The sequence below is a fragment of the Neocloeon triangulifer genome, unplaced genomic scaffold (assembly GCF_031216515.1).
Source record: "Neocloeon triangulifer isolate White Clay Creek 2 clone unplaced genomic scaffold, ASM3121651v1 ptg000014l, whole genome shotgun sequence".
In the NCBI taxonomy this organism is placed as follows: domain Eukaryota; kingdom Metazoa; phylum Arthropoda; class Insecta; order Ephemeroptera; family Baetidae; genus Neocloeon; species Neocloeon triangulifer.
Window position 1 is genome coordinate 10,699,583 of NW_026775556.1, and position 23,193 is coordinate 10,722,775.

The following is a 23,193-nucleotide window of genomic DNA, read 5'->3' on the forward strand; positions in this document are numbered from 1 at the left end:
CTTTGTTTTTGGGCAAATTTACATAGGCGCAGGGATTGACAAAATTAGTTTTTGGTTTCATTTAAATTTTAAAGAGGGCGAGGGAGGTTTTTAGACTTGATATAACCAACTTTAGACTACACATGAGCTTCAACAGAAAAATTGCTTCATTAATGATGCTAATAAACGAAAGATATTGATTATAAATTATGATTTAGTTTGGGGCTTGACTTCTGCAAACTCAGAAAAAACACAGGCCTGTTTAGGCCTGACCGAGTATAAAAATAAATTCAAGTATATATCAACTTTAACTTAAAAAATTTAATTAAATTCACTTGATTTAAATAAATTTGGATACCCTTAAGTTATGAGTTAGAATTATTTCAAATGTATTGAGTTAAAATGCTAATTTTAATAATGGTAATTTTGATAACCATATTATTTATAAGCTCTCAAATAAATTCCATTTCTTGAAAAAAAAAAAAAGTATAAACTTCTTGTGAGTTCAGCCCACTTTGCTTCGATTTCCGATAGACAAAACCCGATTACTCATTCAAATCACGAGCGACTCGCGAGCCTCGGACAGCTAATGTAATTTCCATGCGATGAAAGAGTCTGTTAAGGAGACGAGTCGAGAACAAGAAAACAAGAGCGTTCACAAGTCGAGATAATTTCGTGCTCGGCGCTCGCGTGGATGCACTCGGCATGCAATGATAGCATCATGAATAGCACAATTCCCAGTGATATCGTAACGGCGAGCTCGACGGATATGCGTGGGAATCGAGGAATATGCTTCGCGGTAACACAATCGCATATACGACGTGTGCATTATTCGCTTCGCTCGGTGAATGATGGCGCGATATCTGTCTTGGAAACGGGGGAGAAGTGGATTCGCTAAAATTCACCGAGCAACTTTAAGTGCATGCTGATTGCCGCTGCAATAAAGTTATCACTCCTCTAGAAGGGGCGCGAGACAGTCCGTGTGGGGTGCCGAATTTAGTTAGAGGACTGCAGCGAGCTAATGGGGGCTTAGCGAGCGAGCACGAACAACGTCTTCATTAGGCTTATACCAACGCGTGCGTTTTGAGCTCGTTTGTCTAAAAAGCGGCGCGGAAATAATGCAGAGGAAACGGGACTTTGTTTCGAGCTGTGGCCAGTAAGAGCAGGAAATTATTCCAATTACTGGCAGATTTGTAGATGGTCAACGGTCGAAAGATTAAATATATTAGGCTATTATTAAATAATAAAATAATGATTATAAATTAGAAAAGGATGATCATTAGTCTTAATATATTAATGCATAGAATAGAACTCCATTGTTGGTACAATAATCACTTTGTGGTTAGCTTATTCATGTAGCTAAAAAATTAGTTTCTATATTAATAGAAATGAATCTAATTTTTAGTTTATTTATATGATCAGAAAAAATAGGATAGATAATTTTAGATTCAACATGGCATATTTAATCAGTTGAGGATGAGTTTGAGGTAACTTTAATTGAGATTTATCAAGTCAGCAGGTCTTATTTTATCCAAAATCAAAAAATTAGTGAGCCCTTTAAATAAAAACAAAAAAGTTTTTATGACATCATTGTTGCTTTAGACAATAAACCAACGCTCTTTAAAATGTGATTAAATTTTACATTGACGTTTTGCTGCCAATTTTTTTTCATAAACACAAATAATGACTGACAATGAGTATTTTCCGAATGCGGGAGGTCATCATAAACAAAGTTTTATTAGCATTCCCACGATTTTTCCCCTCCGACTTTTCTTAATTTAACTGCAGTCGCGTAAAATTTTTATTAGCCTGCGTCCGTCCCCATCATGATCTCATGTGAAAATCTCTAGACTTCCAAGCCCTTTCTCCAGCCAGCTTTTCCATTCCGCTTTTATGAATTATAAACTCACCCTCTCTGTTTCCGCCACATGGACTACTCGGGGCTGTGCAGACCTCGACAGAAGGGCAAGAAATGCGCCGACGACTGTCTTTAATGTAATTGCTCTCAGCCGAATAATGGATTCTTCAATAATGCATTGCGAAAAGCTACGCAACGGGAGAGAGAGAAAGGACGCCGGGTGCAATCAAAATACCCATTTAACGTCATTACGCCGACTCTATAGGGCACGCACTCTCTCCGCGAAATGTTAATTAATTCAATCTAAAGGGGCCACCCCTGGCCGGGTGTGTTTTGACGAAATAACGCAATTTCTCGGCGTCACAACTATAATACCCAGGACGGAAAGGAGATTAAAAAAATCTCGCTGGCGAGCACAACAAACTCGATTTATCCACGTCTGGAATCCGCCGGTGCCTTTATTTCAGCTGCACGGAAAGTTGCTCGGGAGCTGGAATGAATTTTGCGCCGGAGCAATAACGCAGAGAAGAGGGAAACATCACAAGCAGATGAGAGCAGCCGTTTGCTCCTCATCCCAGATTTATATCTGGCGCGCTCTCTCGCTCTTCTTTTTCCGTACGATTCCATCAAAAAAATATATATAATGTGTGCCTGCGTTCCGTGAGTTGTGCGTGCGATTAAGCCTGCTACGAAATTCATAAAAGAAAACATCGCGTTTGACGTTCAGAAAAGTGAAATTAAACCTGGCAGCAGCAGCAGTGAATCCCCTTTTTCGCCAGCTTGTCTTTGATTCCGTCGGCGTACCTGCTGCGCGCACCTTTTTGCCGTGGGTGTCGGGCGAAATTGGAAAAGCCTTTTATCAGCGGATGGTTTTCCAAATTTGCATATTGTTAAAATTTTAAGCGCGAGTCTCGCTTTCACGCTCGACTTCCGCGCAAAGGGAAATTGTGCACGTTCCTTTTTCACGAGGAAACTCAAAGGTTTACTTTCAAATCGCTTTGCAAACAGATTTAGTCAAAGTTACTCTTTTCGATATTCAATGAAAAGTAAATTTCATTCGTTTGATTAACATTTCCCTTAATTATTTGGTATAAATAAAGAGGTTTAGGGAGTTGGTGTTTTGGGATGGTTAAATAAAGAGAGAAAAACTACAGAAAAAGGCCGGTTTTTAAATAGAATTAACAATTCTGAATCAAAAAAATATAATTTAAATTATAATATGAAAGTAGAAAAAAAATTATTTCACATGATTTCTGTTTTATTTTAATGTTTTATTTGAAATTTAACTCCCTCTTGAGCACACAAATTAGAAATAAGACTTTTCCACGCAGAAAGCAAAATCGTTTTAGCGCGTTGAGGCGCCCTCAAGCATCTTTCCCTACCCCAATATTTGCTTAATTTTGTCACCAAGAGAGCGAAAAAAGAAACAGCGGCGCGTAGGCGCTCCGAAAAACAAAGTGCGCGCCTGGAAAAAAGAACGGCGAAGCAGAAATGAGAGCAAGATAAATAGCCGTAGCCTTTTCATTTGTAAAGAAAACCCTCGTCGTCGTCGCGAGAGCTCTGCTGCTTTTTCCTCGTTTTGGCGTTGAATCAAGTCTAAATCATGCTGTTGTTGCAGAGGAGAGATAAACCGGGAGCAGAAATTATATACAGAGAGAAAAACACACTTACACAGCCCGCGAGACCATCCAAGCGTCCTTTTTTAATATGCCACCGCCACGCTTCTTGTGCTAAATATATTTTTTATATCATCAGGAAAAGTTAGGAGGAAAATGCAAATCGAGTGTTCCCCTTATAAAGTGGGCAAATGTTTTAATGAACTTCCGTCAAAAGAAAGGAAAAGAAACTCAAAAATTTTTCGAATAAAACATTTAGGCTACTTTTCTTCAATATTATATTCTTAATATCAACCACTGTTTTTTTTTATGAAATAATAATGGTTAGTTTTTAGTAAGCAAGTAATTCCTTCTAACAGGAATTGATGCACAGCTACAAGAAAGACGTTTTCTAAAAAACAAAATGAAAATAATTCATAAACACTACGCGAGATTTTATCGTAGGCTGGCTTTGTAATCAAACGTCATTTTTAATTCAACGGGGAAATATCAATAAAAGGAATTGGCCCTTTTCTTAAAGGCTCACTTAAAGGTTTTTCGTGAATTCAATTTAAGGATTTTAATTTCAATTAAAGTGGAACGGAGAGAATGGCTATGATAAACATTTACAAAGCACTTTGCAGTCGAAGCTTTCACCCGTATTTCTGCGTTTTCTTCTTGGGCCGCTTTTAGTCGATGAAAGAACGCTGCTGATGAAATTCATTCGCGTCGAGAGGGAGAGCCCCGAAAAGCCGAGACTCTTGGCCTTTACGATGCGTTCCATCTCATCACATTGATCGCGCCCGCCGCTTTACGTGACAATAAAAACCCTTCAAAAGTGATTGCGATGACTCTGGCCCATATGCCGAGCATTATTATTTTCTCTCCCGAACGCAAGCAGGTCAAGGGGCCAGGTCAGACTGCTCTGCACAATGAGACACAATTAACTAGGACTGGCTGACTGTGTTTTATTTTCCCGGGCACCCTGCAGATTGACGCTTGAGAGGAGCAAACGTTTGGCAGAAGTCTTTTGTATTTCAGAATTTCAATTAATTTGTCACAATATAAAAGCGGTTGTGTTCCTGACCAAACGGTCGGTTTCGAGTGGTTTGTCAGGCAAGAAAAAAATAGAGAAGAGCACTGCGTGGTTTCGACCAATTATTTTCAAGTGCTTTGGAGGTAGATGGAGGGAAAGTCCCTCTATATGATGTAGCAAACTTTAGCTTAACGCTTTTTATGAACAATGAAAAGAACTTGGTACTTTTTAAGTCAAAATTTTAATTTTTTTATAAGAGTGCGATGAAAAGGAAAATTATTTTCTTTGTAACTCAACCCAAACAAAAATTACTCTAATTAGTGAAATTACATTCATTTTCCGTGAAACAAAATTTTGGTTGCCAAAAGCCTTTGATAACTAATAACAACAAATTTATCTTGTGCCATCCTTTAATTAACTACAAACTTATTTCCGAAATGTCAAGCAGATTGTCAAGCAAAACTTTTTGGAGCCAATCTGCCTGCGAGCACAAAGTAAGCAGAAACAGGTGGATCGAAGGCTAATCAGTGTTCAAAGTTGATATAGTTGTTTATATATAAGAGTATTTCGACCGATCGGAGTCCCTTTCGACGGCAAAGTCTGCTATGCTTTTTTCCTCCGGCGAGCTTGCTGCTCTGGAAAAGTTTCGAGTATAAAAAAAGTTCGGCCCCAAGGCCTCGTCCGGAGAAACAGACCGAAAAGCAATTATATTTAAAATTTTCTCCACCGCCGCACAAAAGGCAGCTGCCGGATGGCAAAAGGATATGAAAAAAAATCATATTGATTCAAGCCTTGGGTGTTTTTCGCATACTGCACCATATCTGTATATGAATAACGAACAATATTTTATTCATGATTACGCACGGCGTCTATAAAATCACACAATTTATGAGCAACGCCAACCCTCATCACTCAACCCCAATTTCCTCTTCGAGTTTTTGGCCTCGAGCATACACATCATGCGCCACATCAGGCATCAGTATCGCTCCATCCGATTTACGAGCCCATCATGGCATATTTGTGTGCCGCTCATTTATTCGAGCAAATGTGTGTTACATACACACGCGAGTGTCAATTCAGTAGGAAACCCTTCCTCCATGCGCCTATTTGCATGGAGCATATGAGAGACTGATTCGAGTTGTCTGAGGGGCAAATGCGTCTTGGTAATTTTCCTAGTTGGTGCTGAGCGTCAATTTCATGCCGAACTCTGCGGCCGTACATGCAAACCAGATTGTTTGCTAACTTGTTGCTGACAGCGATCAATCCCCCCCCCCTCCCAATAAATATCTTAAATATCACATGATATTTGGTGATTATTTGATTGTAATTAAGTGTTGAGATGTATTATAGAATTATATAACTATTCAAGTAATATATAAAATTAAAAAAATATATATATATTTAATCACTCTAACATCTTTAAAATTAGTTTTATAAAGGTAAAAGTATGTATAATAAAATTTCCAAAAATAAACAGATTAATGTACAAATTAAAATACTCTAAAATTAAAAATAATATTTATTTTTATGTTAAAATTGACATTCTTTTTGAATTTTGTTTTTACAAAAATACAAAATAGTAATATTTTTTACACAAATTTCTGCAATACAATTATATTTTAAATTTACAGACAAAGCAATTGCAATTGAATTAAATTTCATACTATATAATAAAATTTTAAGTAACTGCCCAATTTTATTCATAAAATCTAGTAACTAAACAATTAATTTTTTAATCGTATCAAAATAATAAAGATTGATTGGTAGTTAAAATATTCTTTATATAAATTCTCTATTTAAGCACAAATTTTTCGCTTGAATATCGAAAGTTTATAAGATAATCGTTGGCTCAGCACCTGCATGAAGCGTGTAATAGAGTTTCAAGAGTCTTTTCACCCTTGCCGTCTTTTTCAGTGCAAACCAGACTCGTGCATTACGCTTGCCCGTACACATCCTCTCTTCACATCTAGCATGGCGGAAAATTCGCAAAGCAGAGATGCAGTGCTTATGCTTTAAAATATTAATGCTTCACCCTAAGGCAGGTCTGAAATGCTGCGTACTACATTATAGACACGCACGTGCCCACATAAACTATGCATTTTGTGCCTCCTTAATACCTTTAACATTATGATCTTCCTTTCCGTGAATAAGCTTGAGCTTATTAAACTTGCAAATGAGCTTTTCATTAATAAGTAATGATTTCCACTTACAAGAATTATTTAAATTTTTAAAACAGAAAAAAACAGTACAAACATCTAGTTACGTTTATGTAATTAGTTATGAATCTCGATAAAGGAGCTTTAAAATTTCCTTCAAGATGGTTTCCCATGAAAGTTCATTTCGGAGGCCGTGGCACACAAACAGCTCGGAATTCGCATGAAGACGCACGTATTCTGAACTCTGGCAGCCACTCATGTGGCTCTCGCTGGGCTGAATGTATGTGAATATTTGATACGCAGCACAAGAAATTTCACCCCTTCCGACGGGCACGCTCGCTCGTTCTTGCTGTCTCGCCGTATCCAAAGGATCTAGTTGTAGTCGGAAAAGGGATAACATCCGACCGTAGGCACTGTTCGAGAGTTTGGCAAGACGCGAGTGCCGACTCGTGCAGGTTGCCTATATCGCGATCTTCGCAGGCGCTTTGTTTACCTGCTCCGCCGTGCAGAGAGAAGAGCGTTCGTACACACATTATGATATGGGGTGTCGGGCGCGAAACTATAACAAGCGATTTTTCTTCCTACCGGCTTCTGTTCTTGCCGAGTGGGTGGATTTCATCTGTGCTTTGGCCCAAGGCCCTTTTTTGATCCCAAAACAAAGAAGAGTTTTCGGTAAACAAAAAATTTCCCCGCGCAAAAACAAATATTTTCAAGCAAACTTCCTTTGTTATAACAAAGCAGTAATTTTTGGTAATTGAGCTTTAGGTATGTTGTTAAATTTTCAATTAGCACAATTAAGTTGCATTAAAACATCAGCCCTTCATTTTGAGTGGAAGTCAAATGACAGCGAAAGTAAAGTTCTTCCCACACAGCAGCGTGCGCACGTAAAATGTAAGTATGCGTGCACATTCTCGTGATAAAATTTAATCCGAGCGGCAGGTTTTAAGCCGCAGCTGAGCGATGGAAATAAATGAGCGGGCGGATGGTCGTGGGCCGTGTTATCTCTTTATATTACGTGAGGCGCGCGCGAGGGGTTTGAGCAGACACACGAGTGAGTTTCAGACCTCTGTGTACACAAGGTGTGTACACATTACGTGCATTTCTGATGGATTGCGCTTGTGCGAAAGGGGTCTAGCGTGCACCACCCGTGTCAAATTTATCAAAGGGGATTAAAAATGTGCGGTTTGCCGAGACTATAGTATTTTCAATCCTTTTCTTGCACCTCCCACGTTCTCCAAATTTTGCAGATTTTTTTTGAAGAAAATAGAATTCCTATACACAGAAAAAAAGTTCCCTTGAGGATGTTTGGAAGTTGTTACATTGAATATAAAGACTAATGGATTTCGATTTTCACCTTTGATAAAGCCAGAGCCTAATTAAGTTTGCTTTGTTTAAGAGTTTGAGTCAAAATGTGCTACTTTGATTTTCCGGCGTATTCCAATCCGGTGACCGTGACAACTAAATTCCGTCTTTTTTTTATCTTGCAGACTAATTAGTCGTTTTCTTTTTCATCTGATTTTCCCGCGGTGCTTTTTGTGATGACGGAATATTTTTAATAACAATTCCTGCAGGCAATTTATGAAAAAGATATGAAGGAAAAGGAAAGTCACTGTGGCTGTTGCTTAATAAACATAGCAGCCTAATAAGATCAAAAGCATTTTTATTCTAATCAAATTCTTTCTCTGCCTCTTTCTACATTTTATTTAAAAAGCTCTGGTGATCTGAACTTATTGGCAGCAAGATTTATAGAGTGCTGATTCATGACAATTATGTCATAAAGGGACGATTTGATGGAACAAAAAAAAATGAGGAAGTATGAGTCACATTATATGAATTAAGTCATAATTCAATTCATCTTAACTTTTTTACATGTAAATTTTTTCACGCTATTATGACATTATTTAATTAAATAAATTAAATAAATATAAAAATTTTAATGGAAATGAAGATTCGGGCTTTTCCTCGTTGCAAAAAATTGTTTTTTATTCAAAAACAAACGGCTCTACCAGTTTCGGTCACGGTCTGCGACCCTATTTCATGAGCAAACGCGCTGCTCGCTGACTAATACAAGAATTTCTTGTATTAGTCAGCGAGCAGCGCGTTTGCTCATGAAATAGGGTCGCAGACCGTGACCGAAACTGGTAGAGCCGTTTGTTTTTGAATAAAAAACAATTTTTTGCAACGAGGAAAAGCCCGAATCTTCATTTCCATGATCATCTCCTCGAGTGTCAACTTCTTCAAACAAAAAAATTTTAATAAATTAATATTTGAAATAAATTTTTTTTTTTAGACTACAAAAAGATGCTTTGCAGCACTTAAAAATTTTATATTTTTGCCATTGATTGCTATTCTGGAGGAAATTGAAAATGTCCCATTTTCAATTGAAACCGCAATATCCTGATTTTGCATGCATCAGGAGTTTGGGCGAAAAACGCAGCGTGCGGTGTTGTGTGCCACTCGTCAGTGGGACGAGTGCACTCAAGGCCGCGCGCAGAGTTAAAGTGCATGATTTTCCACTTACCCAAGTCTAGCACCTCGCACGGCAGTATGACATTATTGCCAATCACCTCCCGGAAGGTTTGACCTCTGGAGAGGAACTTGGGTGCCATGTGATCCCGCGATGAAGAGGGTTGAAGCAGCTCTCTGCGCTGGGGCGAACCTGCAACACGCGTCACACGCCTTTTAGCGACCACGCCAAGATGCTACTTTTGCTGCTTTCACAGCACAATGTCACCCGCCAAACCGCACCATTTAACATTATCGACCGACCGAAAACGGCGTGACATCGAGATTAGAACGCCTATAGCTGGGTCTTCATTATCTCGCTAGGCTCTTCAGATTTTCCTGCCGAGCCGGGAAAGGATTTTATGCGGGAATCGAAAAACGAGACATGTTTCGACTTTATAGAAATGAACGTTTTGCACAATATTTGGGGACAGGTTAAGATGGTGATCAACAAAATATACCACCTTCAAAGATAAGAGCTAAAAATATAATTTAAACTAAAAATAAGATAAGAAGAAAAACTTTGTCAACCGAGGCATACTGCAGCAGATGAGGTATTTTTGATCTTGAAAGTTTTAGCAAAATTCTTGCTAGTGGTGGTGCTGTTTTGTCCAACAATTCCTTTTCTATACAATTTGTTTTCAACAAGTGAATGTAAAAAATGTATAAATTATAAGGAACAATAAGCAACAATAAGAAAAATAATAAAAATTTTAGAATTTCATTCATTTATTCTATATTTTAATATCTTTACATGTTTCGATTTCTTTCCCCTAAGATTTCCAACAATTTAATTGTTGTTTAAAAAATATGTGTAAAAATTTTACTTCTTGAAAGTTTAAAGAAACATACAAATGCTGAAATGTAAACAAACATATTGCAAAATATAAATCGTGTTCTTTGCCAAAAAGAATATTATAATGTTTGAATTTTATAATTTATAAAATTATATCAATTTCACCGATAAATATGTAACAGAACTCATGGTTTTTATATAGTAAAATAATTGTCGCTTCTTGATTTTTTCAACTATTTTAAAAAGTAAATCCCGTACCTATAAGTCAACGCATTTCCCCCCGTTTAAAAGTTTTGCGTCCGTTCTGCTAATTATATTAAAGCTCATTAACCAGTTAATCTTGCAGGAAATTAATTACCTTCACTTCTTAATCTGCTTATGGAAAGAGGAGAAACGAAAACCAGAAAATCTATTACACCTAAAATTTTACAGAAAATGGACGTAATTGTTTTTTCCTCTGAGCCTATTTTCCTCTCGGCTAAGCACCCTAATTATAAACAGTAGTTGAGGCTTTGCACGTAACGACTCATTCAAATAAAAAATTCGCTAAACGCACACAAGCAAAAACATGCGCATGTAGGAAATGAGCAAAAATTTCCGTCCAGCAGAGAGTGACGGCCGTGTGGTGCGTTAATTAATCCTCTTTGTTTTGACTGCCTCAAGCCCAATTTATTAAAAGTCTGAGCACTTTTAATACGCGCGCTCCATCGTTTGGGCTCTCGAGCAGGGCGAGTGTGCCAAAAAGTAATGTATTTTCCGCTCGCCGACCGAGTCTATGCATCTTCATTTATAAAACAAGCATCATACGCCGGCGTGCGCACCTTTCGGGTAATTTATGAGAGTGGCTTATCCCCTTACATGGTTGCTCGCAAGGCACGGATTTTTCTCTGCTCCGCCGAGTATGTATTTCAACTCGCCGCGATAATGAATTGTATTCAAAAAGACATATATCACGTGCACGTCACCTCCTCGCCGAGATGGAGAGCTTTCTTTACGAGGCGCTCGAGGAAACTCCAAGTCCCGTAATGGAGTGGGTTGAAAAAAATTCGCCGCTTTGTCTCAGCGGACTAACAAACCGTCGGCTTTTTGACCGCCCCGTTTAGAAAATATAAAAAAAGAGCCTGGCACGCACACACGTGACCCCAAATTCGTCAGCGCCTCGGGATCGTTCTAGCATGACTGCGTTTTTCCATTTCGGTGCCGTGTTGCGATAATGTACTCTTTCAAGCAAAACACATACTTTTCAATTTTGCAAATGGAAAATCCGTCGAGTAGAATGTTACGCTCTATGGCTGGAGCGATCGAAGAGCAGTGCGTACATATTTCATGCGTGGCATTATTATTTCAATGCTCTCACAAAAATAAACATAAATTATTTTAAGACTGAAGGTGGATAATTTCCCAAGATTAAACTCACTCAGCGCATTGGCTCATAAATTTTCACTTCAAAAAATTCCACTTTTAGTAATGAATAATTAAAAATAGTAGCAAAATATTTAAATACTTCATTTCACAAAACCTATCAGAGTCCAGCTGAGTTTCGTCGATTTACTGATCCACATAAATAATGTAGCAACTTTGTTCTTCAACACTTGCAGTTTATTTTAATCGTTATATAACGATTAAAATAAACTGAATATATATTCAAATGGGTGCTTCATAAAATTTCTGATTAATGACATAATTAATTGTTTTATGTGAGAAAAAGCTTAATTCGAATGAGTAAGTGTAAATTATTAAAATGGCATCTTCTATTCACAACCTTTTTGCGTTTTTTAATACTTATTTTGATATACAACTCTCACAATCGGTAATTAATTGAAAAGTATGACATATTCATGTGAGCAAAAGATGATAACTTTTTTAGTTCCTTTCTTTTTAATTTTAATAAAAAATTAAACAATCTAATACAATAAAATAGCGTTAATAATTATATTCCTTGAAAACTAAAATAAGATAAAAACATTATTTTAATTGAACTAAAATAAAAATAACTTAAATTTTAAAAAACCAAAGGCGGCCGCAGTTAATTTACTTGCCACCGTGCGATTTCTGCAGCAACAGCATTATTACTGCTTTTGGATACGCGCACAAACAACTCTCGGCTGAACGAACTCACTTCACATGGAGCAACCCTGCTCTGAGGGGATGATTTATTGCGATAAGAAGCAACAAATTATTCCCGGACCGCGGTTCGGCCCATTCGACGACGTGGGCACCTGTTCCGAAAACACGGTCGAATGGTTTTGCGGGGACTGACTGACTCTCTGAACAATAACAAATTAATTAAAACATTGACAACGCCGGTTAATGTGGGTGGAGAGAGAGAAACGCAGAGATAATGGTGGTATATATGTGTGTTCACCGGTCGTGTGCTGTTGTTGTGTTTTACATGGTAATTTAATTTATGGGCTTCTAAAAGCATTACGCCTTGCCAGGGAGGTGGGTCCCTGAAATTAATTTCCGCCGAGCCAGCATTTTATCTCATCAAGCCTTCTTGTCGCTGTCAGTGTTTGCTCGCGAGTTTGGAAAAAAAATTGGGCGGCGAACGTGCGGCGTCAAATGAAAGTGGTAAATTTTCTTGTGGGCGTTGATTTCTATTACAAGAAAATTGAGCCTTCTTTCATTAGCGAAATATGTTCGTTAAAATTTGTTATGTCTGGGAAATAGAAGATTCCATTCAATGAAATGAGTTTTGAATTTTGCAACTCCTTGCTGTGAAATATAAATGGCCCATTTTTATTAAAAGACAATTGCTCCAAAGACAGAATTATAAAAATAAGATTCTTTCTCTTCTCCTAAATCAAGAAGTGGAAGTAAATTTTCATTAATTGAATTTTGTAGGTGTGCTCGGGTTCATGTCATATAGAAACACTTATTGGAAAAACTCCGCAGCGGAAAAGTGCTGGCTGAGAATAAAAAAAGATGTTATTCCTATGGCATGAAAAAGTTTCATTTCTGTTTAATGCCGTTTTTCTTCGACAGACAGACAGACTTTTAGAATCTCCAAAAACCTTTCAAAAAGTTTAAAATTGAAGTTTATTAATTCATGGATTTGTTAATTATTCCACTCGAGACTGATAAACATTTGAAAATTTCATCATTCCCAGAGTCAGCGAATGGGGAAAGAGTTTCAAATTTTTTTGCCTCTGAAAGCTTCAAAAACTAATTTCCCAGTTTTATTAATTTTCTTGGAGGGTGAAATGATAGGATGGCTTTTTCAGGGGGACGCACAGAATTTCCATAACATCTTGCATGCTAATTTTTATTTCCCAGAGGAATCAAAACACGCTTCTGCAATTCCCCCCGTCGCCGCCACCGCAAAGTGAAATATTTATTCTACAATTTGGGCGACTCAAAAGTTGGTGCGGAGTAATTGCATGGTAATTGAATATTAAGTTTTGCTCTCAGCAGGTGGAGAGATGAAAACGAAGTTCTCCCCAGCCCATTGTGCAGTCGGCTTTATTAAGGCGTTTATAAAATGGAGCGTGTGAGAGATCCGCACTTAAGCGTGCATCTTGCAAGAGCAATATCCGAAATAAGCGGAGCTAATTTAGTTAATCTTCACCTGGAAATTGCCCTGTAAAATGTTCGTTGCGCGGCTGCGAGGTTGCGATTATTATTATTACTATTAAACCATCAGCCCCGTCTTTCTCGCAGCGGGACATTAAATTTTAATTGCCGGAATAAAATGTCATCATCTCATTACCCGGGGTGAGTTAAAGCTACCGCTCACAAATTTCCTCATGGATCGCGGGAGAACGATCGTAAAACGACTTTGATAAAATAAACGCCATCAATTTCTCTGCACCGCGAGTGCTGATGGTCGAAGAGGGCGCCTCGTTTTTTTCCTTTTCGCCCCCAACACTGCCCTATTATAGGGAAACACTGCACTGCATGGTTTTATGGCCGCGATCAAATTGCGTGACAGACATAAATGTCGTGTGTCATTTCAACGGCATAGACTCTATACGGTGATGATATACGTATGAAAGGTCGGCTCTTTGCAATAAGCATATGGACCCGACTGACACAACAGAGAGTGAATGGCCCAGTATAGCGTTTCTCAACGTTTCCATTTATATGATTGGATACATCCTTTTTACTTCCCTCTTTTTTTTCTTTGGTGAATAGGTCTTTATTTCATATTGTTTATCCCTGTTTTGTTATTTTTAGCCAAGTCTATGCCAAAGATTTGCCTTTATGCATAATTGATTGATATATAACATCATAGGAAAATAATAATACTTTTTTACTATGCCATCTTTATCATTTTTCATTTAAACATGATTTAATTCAATAAAGCAAATCTGCCTCTCATGCAAGTTAAGTTATTCCATAAATATGTATAAATCGTTTAATTATTAATTTTTTGGTAAGTATCAGTTTATTTATTTATTTATTCTAAATTTAATTTATTTACATTTTTATATCCAAGGAAAATTATTTGATATGCCTATTTGTAATCTACTAATCTGGAATATTTGGGATATAATTTTGGTAATTTAAAGGTATAATAATGTATATTCACACGATATTTAAAAATAATTAATAAAATCATTAAGTAAATCAGAAAAAAATTTAATTTTTTATTTATTGTAATAAGACATTTAAAATTTTCTGTAAATAAAAATCACGCACTTAATATTTTTTCTATGTATCTGTTGCTAATTGTGCTTGTTGTAAGATCAAAACTTAAAAATTTCTTTCGAATTAATTTCAATTACATATTTATATTTTTATGTGAAAGTGTAAGTTCTTATTACAAATAATTTTGGTAAAATTATCAAGACAACCGATTCCCAATGGTACATAAGAGATTTTATTGTGAGGTTGTCAAAAAATCATACCCTCCTTTACCAATTATATGAAACGAGAGAAGAAGAAATTTCATTACTTTGTAATTCAGATCTGAGAAATGGGATATGATTATGTTAATTCAACTTGATCCCAATTTAATTATGAAGCCGGTGCAAATTAAATTTCCTCCTGTTGAGCCGCGAGCGAGGCAAGCGGAACAAAAAGCGAATTATCTCCCGTTCTTTTGAAGTTTTCGCTGAGCGCTCCATCTTCGTACTTTTTACCATGAACAAAATGTGTGCCGTATACAAGCACACCAACGCGTCAAAACAAAGCGGCAGCACCTTGAGCTAATAATTTTGACGTGCCCCGGGTGTTACTTGAGGCGCGATTAAGTGAAACAAAGCTAAAGAGAGCTCGAGTGGCTCCGATAACAAAGCGCGATAAAAAGAAAAGTGCGGCACTCGCGAAAGCGTCGGCGAAAACAGCCAGAGGTGTCGGCGTGCGGGCAATAAACGGCGACAGGACACGCTATCTGCCGCTTACCCCCTTTTCGGCCGGCGGGTGAGAGGGTGAGTTATCGAATTGGGCGCGCGCGTTCCCTTTTCCTTAATAAAGCAGTCGGTGGCGGAAGCGCCGCCCTCCGGAAAGATAGATCTTTCTTTTTCTCGCCTTGTGAATTAATTAAAATTTTATTATACAACTTTATTAACTCTAATTCCTAGGACCCTCTTCTGCGCAGCTTTTCCGCACAGAGCTGGCCTCGTTAGTTTTAATCAGTCGTGTGTGAAGAGGCTAAAAATTTAAACGCTGCCGCCTTTGAACTGCAGAAAAAGAGGATCGCAAAGGGAGCAGGGATGTGTGTATGTGCAGGAAAATAGGGCAGTTTTTTTGTCTCGACACGAGGGTGCAGCCGCGCCACGGCCAGTCATTAACTGCTAAATAAGTCACCCGGTCTTCAAAGAACGTCCGCTGCTCGGGCCGGAAAATTAATTTCCACGCTCTTACTTCAACTTGCGTCATTCGGGCCGTCTCTTGAGCAAAGTTTTCTTAGCGAAATAACTTGGAGTCTCTTTGCTGTTGAATGTACCACGGGCAATTGTAGCCAACTTTCAAAAATCAACTACTTGGTCCTTGCTGTAGCCCAGAAGTTTTCAGCTCAGGTCAATTTAGAAGCTAAATTTAGCATTTTGATACTAATTCCTCGTTTTTGCGTGCAAAATGAAATTAAATTTGAGAAATTCAGCACCAAAATATTTCAGGATTGCGTATATGCTATGCGAGGCAATTAATTTAAACATAGCCTTTTGAATCGTGTTGTATATTTTGTGTGGAATTTCGTGCCCTGCTCGATTTGTGTGTCTCGCACACACGCAGATAACATCTCTCGAAATCCATTGCCCGCGAGCATACCGCTGTCTGAAATAACAATATCGCACTTGGCGTCACGCAATGAAGCATTGCCTGCATCCATTAGATCGGCCGGGCCGTTCGATGCTGAAAAAAATAGAGATGCATGCCGCGCGGCACAAACACATGAGACGTTTTATTTTGCCACTGACATATGGGCCGACAAACCCACCCTTTTTTCCTCCAATTTATCAACCTTAACGCTTCTCTTTCTTTCTTCCTTTCTTTCCAGAAAAGCATCAGCGGTGGAAAACCCTCTACAAAGCTGCGGTCCTTTTGTATATTGTTAGATTTGTGGCTGCCAGCTGGACGATGTTAATTTCGACTTATCTCGAGGGCTTTATTGGGGAGAAAAAATTAAAGTGAGAGAGGAAAACGCTAGTCCGGAAAGATAAAAATCACAATGCTTTTTGCCGCTTGTAAAAGTTTTTCTTCGCCTATATGCTGCTGTCAGGATCATAAAGTAGTGTGGGATTATTTTAACAGCAGACTGAAGTGTCTGAAAACCGTGTGCAAATTAAAGGTTTTTCAGTACATTCTAAAAACGTGCCATAATTAAAGCTTTCAACATCAACGCCTCTCTAATTAGAACGAAAATAGCTTTTTGTGCTGCAATATTTGCTCTTGCTTCATCATTCGCATTTTCCTACTTGTAAACACAAATTATTGTAATTACTGAACAATTAAAAATTTACGCTACAATTATTTAATTTCACAAATAAAAACAACAAAAAAATTAAAAAAATTAATGAATTTTGTTTAGGTTTTGCTTGGTAAGAGTGATGGATTTATTGAGTGAGATGAGCAACACCAGTGATGAAGGTTATATTTTTTCAGCTCAATTAATGAGAGTTGGAGGAAACCTCCAGCGATCTGCGCTTCGGATCAGTCTATTTTGTATTATTCGGTGCGCTGTGTATTATTATGCACTCGGCAGAATATAGAATTCCGAACGTATGCGATTCTCATTTGGTGTGAGAGAAAATCTCATTCACAGCTTTTTTATATTCCAAAACAAAAGGCTCGTCTGCTGCTGATGGTGAGAGATTTTTTCAAAAGCGGCGCGCAACACAGAGACGGCTGCATGTATAATGCGGCGAGTTTTGCTACCAGTGTGAGTGAAGTGTCGGGCGGGCTGCCGAGCTCGTTAGTAAAACTGATGATGTTTTATATTTGAATACATATTTTTCCATACGCTCCATACACTAACACGGGCGCAATGATTCTTATCTGCGAGGACTCGACTTTTCCCATTCTGCTGATGAGATGATACTGTTATTTTTCTTGTGTACAACAGATGAAGCTCTCTCGGAAATACGTCGAGTGGCCCAACGCCTATTCAATTTATTGCCGGCCGGAGATGCTGAATCTTCATTTCAAATGCTCACCAGAAACGCCTCTCGGACGCATTGTGAGAGCGCAATGTGTTTATCTCGAGCTGTCTGCGGCGTGATTTTCGATTGGGTGGTGCATGAGTGACGAGTGAGATTGTGTGTGTTTGTCTGCTTTAATTTTTTCAGGCTGATTGAGACGGGTGCGTTGGGCGCCTCTCCGAAATCTACGACCTGATTTTAATTTTTAATAAGACCGGTGCTATGCGTGGATTAAGTCGTAAAATTTTACGGCGACGCGATTTCCATTTACAACACCTTGATTATTAATTATTTTTGGGCGAAAATTGCTTTCCATTTTTGAAATATCGCGTGTCGGTGCGAAAATTTAACGGTTTGAATGGCCAAGATTTTTTTTCGTGTAAAATAATTTGTCTCATTAAAATGCCAATGTGACTTTAAAAGGAGCTGGACCGGTTAGCTTCGGAGAAAAAAACAGAACACTTAATTGGCAAATGAAGAAATAAAAGTTGACCAGCCCCAATTAAGAGCGCGAGTCACTTTGCATAACACGAGCCATCTCAATAAAAATCTACCCGGCAGGAAATAAAAGCAGAAGCACTTCAATTCTCCTTTGGAATATCTCAATTAGAAACGTGTAAAATTCGCCTGCCGATGATTGGGACTGAGTGATAATAAAAACGCGAGCGTCTTTTTATTTCCTCTCTTGCAAACGCTTTCTCGCTCGCTCACCTCGGCGCGCTGCAGACTAATGAGATCTTCAATTAGAGGGACCGCCTCTTTCTCTCTCGCTCACGGACGGATGCTATTTTTTATTCTCTCCTTTGCTTCCCTCTGACACTTTAAAAGACACCTTTTTTCGGGGCCAGCTGCACTAATTTGATGCTAACTTTCGGTCAAATGAGGCAATTTATCAAGGAGTCTGGTTTACAGAAGCTTTCTAGATGTGTGATGAACAAAAAAAATCAACCGCTCCTAGTGAATTGTGTTTTTGTTTTGATGCAATTTGTTTGGGCTCGATGGTGCTCATTAAATTTGGGCAAAGTCACGTTTGAATAAATTAGAACAAAGTTTAAATAAGCAGATTGGACTTGGGGAAAAAGTCTACCGTCTTCTGATTTTAAGATGTAATCCATTTATAACGAAACGAATCTTCCTGAGAAAGAATTCTTGAGATTAAATTAGATTCAAAAAGTAAGAAAACAATTTCCTTCTCCCAGCCTTCTGCAGTTTAAATAAATCCAATAAAAATTTCCAAAAGCCTCATAATATTCTGGAAATTTGCAAAAAAAACAGCCTTTTTTAAATTATACATACCTTTTGTTGTAAGATTAAAAAATTTTACTCCTTGTAAAAAATGTAGTAAATACCTCCACTTGAATGACTATCATCAAAATATTATAAAAGCACTTTTATTTATAATGATAACTTTTGGGGTGAAATTCTTTGAATTAATTACAAAAGTAGTCATTTGGAGCAAAATCGGCGAGGGTACAGAAATCTTTTTCGCCGGCCTGCGTATTATATATAAAAGTTTTTATCGAGCGGAACACAAAGGTTCGGCCTACAGTGAGGCACAATCTGATATTGCCGTTTCAAATTGTGCGTGGGTCTCCCGGCCCTTTCCACGCGGCGCACGATACGACGCAGAGTCCAATTAAAATTATCGGCCATAGGGATCGAGTGCATGCTGCCCTGGTGTTTGACGGCCGGAATAAAAAAAAACACATACATAAAGGCCGAGGAGAAAAAGAAGAAGGAAGGACCGCGCCTTCGGCAACAGGGAGTTATTTGTGTGCTCTTTCACACTGCCTGCAAGAAATCGACTCCAAATAAAAATCATCATAATAATGAGCGCCCCGGGTTAATTTTTCAAATTAAGACTATTAACTTTTTTATTTATGCCCGTCCAACCGGTGTTGCTTTTTCAGAGACGGATAAATTGAACTGTGGGTTTTTTTCCCGACTCGATCCTTCTCTAATTCATATAAATTACTCAGCGTTGGCATGCAGTTTCAACTGGAGGGTCGTCGCGCGCGCCGGTATTCGAACAATATGATGGTTTTATGGAGCATTCCTATCGTTTTCCGTTCCGTGTTCAGTGCCGCGCCGCATTTTAATGGGCCAGACGATCATGACCTAGAGCGATCTACAGAGACGGAAAGTTAATTATATCAAGTAAATTAAATGCAGCTGCACGGGAAATTATATTCCTGAACCATATTGTCTGGTCACGAAACAGATGAACTGTGTTGTGTTGCTGTATAAATAGAATTCATTAAATTTTTCAACAAAAATTTTTAACGAGTAATTTATAAAAAACGTTATTAAATAATATATCATACAAACAATGTATTTATTAATTTGTACTGTGCTTAATTAATTTTTTTATTTTTTCAATATTATCATATAAATTTCATATTTTATCTTTTTTTTATTTAAATATTTGACAATTCTTACAATGACAAAATCTTATGAAGAATTTAATATAATTAAAAAAAAAAAAAATTATAATATCTGTATCAAAGATTATTTTGAATTAAAATTCTTATTAAAATTAAATATCTTCACACTAGTATTTCCTTGTCAAAATTTTCAATGTACCTTCTTGTAAATTAAACGTTAATCCATAATTATCAATTGTTACAAGCAGATAACTAGACCCCACTTGACTCACAAGATTCCATTCAAACTATAAAATATATTCATAAAAGTGATACTTGGGGAGCACTAGAGAAATATTTAAGTACATCTAGATTCCACTAATTTTTTTTTTTTAATATTTACCAAAACTATAACTTACAATTAGAGTTTACACTAACAAGGAATGCCGAGAGAGCACTTCTTTTCTTTTTTTAAGGAAATAATAGCACACAGAACTTTTAATATCCATCCATTTAAAAAGTCAGAGGATCAGATTGATTGCTCGGCGTTGGACGCGTTTCACGCTTGAAAACAAATTAACCTGAGGGCAGTCTGTTAAATTTATCAAATTGGTGAGCAGCCAGAGGTCCAGCCAGCGAGGCGATTTATCCCGGAGTGTATGTGCACAGGTGTGTGTGCGCGTTATTATTAATCTGCCGGCCGCGAGAAGTGCTGTGGAAAACTGCTGCGCGCGGATAAGATCGAGGATCATACGGCTGGAGTGGCGATCCAATTACCGCAGCTTATTGGATTTTAATCGAAACGGAATGCTAATGCGACGCAACAGCACCTTCGGAATAATAGTCAACGACTCTCGCACGGCTGCCGCCGCGGAGATATCTATCTATTGTAATTCAAGGGCCTGCTCTGTGCTCTCCGAAAAGTAGTGCCGAGCGCAGACCAGACAATAAATAAATTCGGTACGTAATATGCAAGCACAACAATGCCGCCGATCCGACTGCCTTAATTAGCTTATTTATGCTTTGGCCTTGTACTGGTAAACAGATTTAATTTATGTGGATAATACAATTTAATTAAAATGAGAATGAGAGGGAAATTGCTGTGTTGCAAGGAGAGAGAGGGAAAGACGCAGGCGGAACTCGGTTTGTGTTTTGTCAGAATTGTATTCGCTTTCCGTTTCGGCGCAAACTTTGATTCCGACGGCATTGTGTACACTCGGTAGTTTCTCTACGCCGAGTGGGAAAAGCTCATTTGAATTTCCTGGAATTGTAGATTGGATAACCGATTTGACTAATTTGAATGGGTCAGGCGGGGAGAGCCAGTAAATTTCTTGCCTGCGAGCCCGGTGCCCTTGTGACGGGCGCAAATCTTCACGGGCCATTGTTGTTTACGCGCGCATACAAATTCAGAGCGGTTATTTATTGCCTTCTAGATTAATCTTTGCATGGTCTGCAAGAATAATTGCGCATAATTAATGTCGCTATAAGTAAAATATTATAAACAACAATCCTGCAATTATATTTTGTTTAATAAAATTTCATATTTATATAAATATTTAATAATAACGAATTGAGATTGAGACGCAGGTAACAGGAACAAAAGTTATATATAAAGACATGCTATGTTTATTTGTAATTGATCGTGCCTTGCAGTGAATATGTCTCTATGTATTTTCCGAGAAAGTTAAAAGTTCAATAACTTTTTCACAAAGCCTCATTTGCCAACATGTTTCCTATAAGAAAGAGTGTTCCAATATTTGCGTTCCGCTTTAATATTCATGTACGCCAAACATTTTCAGCAAACATTGAAAATTTCGGCACACAAAAGAGGAATCATATATCTGCAGAGTGGAGACAAACAAGTACTATATATAAAAGAAAAATACAAATTGAAAAAGTCTGCCGTTCAATATATTGAGGAGAACTCCCTCAAGCTTTTCCAATTTTTATATCTCTTCATCAATAGCAAATATAATAAACCCCTGCTCCCTCCGAAAAATGAATTGAATCATCCCCCGTGAAAAATGAATTTCATTATTTCCATAACGTGGCTGGCACGGAGCATGATTTTAGAGAGCAAACTGCCTCTGGGTCGGTGAGAAGTTTTTGAACGGAATTCAGAAAGGGATGTGTCAGGAGAGGAGCCGAAATTTATTAGCGGAGCTTCTCTGTTCGAGACCATTGTGCTGTCCATCTCTCCACGGCTGCAGAGCTGGTTGTGGTTCGTCCTCGATGTCGATAAGTCCCTCAGATGCTAACAATGCTTGCTCTATGCTTTATGCATGCCACAACAATGGTCATTGTGTAATTCCAGCGGCATTAAACTCAAAGCCCCTTCGATCGTGAACTGCCATTTCTGATGAGTGAGCTCAGCAATAATCGAACGCGGTACCCAATATCGTTCCCACCAACTGGTCGATGATTTAATTTGGGGAATTTAGATTGAATTTCACGCTTCAATCGCGAGAAATTCGTGAGGATTTTTTTCTTTCTTTTGCTATGGATTGAAGGACTAATTAATTATTTAAGGAGGATAAAGTTTAATTATAAATCCAGGATTCTTTCCGTTAGTGGTAAAAACTTACCTGGAAAGTTGATATCCATTTTTTTTTGGTAATTACATATTTGGCAGTTACACTGTTCTTAAGGTAATTAATTAATTTATATTTCAATTACTTATATTTGCTTATAATATCAATGTATAATATATTGTTTTTCTTCTTTCAAGAATTAAAGTTTCTAAATTTATGTAAAAAAAATTCAGCCCTCAACATTACTATAATTTGTATCAGTCGCAATCGTGAAAAAAAATTGTCTTAATATTTGCCAAATTAATTTTTGTGTGAATATATTATAGTATATCATGCAAACTTTTATCCTGATTTTATCATTTTTATTATAGCAGGGCAAAATATAAGCTGCCAAAGGCACTCTCATTGAAAAAGTTCAACAAACCTCAATAATTATGAATAGCAAGTAACATCATTTTGGAATAAAGTCAGTGAAAAGCCCAATCCAGGGCGAAAAAAATGGCACAGAGAGCAGAGCACACAGTGTAATTTTCGTCAGCGCGGCTCCATTATCATCGATGGAGAGTGCTCGCGTTTTTATTTCTCCATCAGCCACGATACTAACTGTATTTTTAGATGAGAAAAGAAGCAAAACGAATATTCTCGCGCAGCATTGGCAGCTCCATTATTCGAAATAAAAAGAGTGGCAGCAACGTGATGACGTCGACTACTTTTTCCAACCACGGAGCGCATCTCCAATCAAGTAATAATAATAACGGAGCGAACCAGTCAGCGGTGCGCTATTATGATTA

The 23,193-nt window shown here is 37.8% G+C and overlaps 1 protein-coding gene across 2 annotated transcripts in view; it reads right to left on the reverse strand.

The window, feature by feature from the left end:
• LOC132199674 (limbic system-associated membrane protein-like) overlaps nt 1-23,193 on the reverse strand; it is a 157,700-nt gene that overhangs the window by 41,674 nt on the left and 92,833 nt on the right. For both annotated transcript variants that reach the window (XM_059624581.1, XM_059624580.1), the window contains one exon: nt 9,146-9,283. In XM_059624581.1, the coding sequence (XP_059480564.1) occupies nt 9,146-9,233 (88 nt within the window). In that variant the 5' untranslated portion in view covers nt 9,234-9,283. The remainder of the gene's footprint in view (nt 1-9,145; nt 9,284-23,193) is intronic.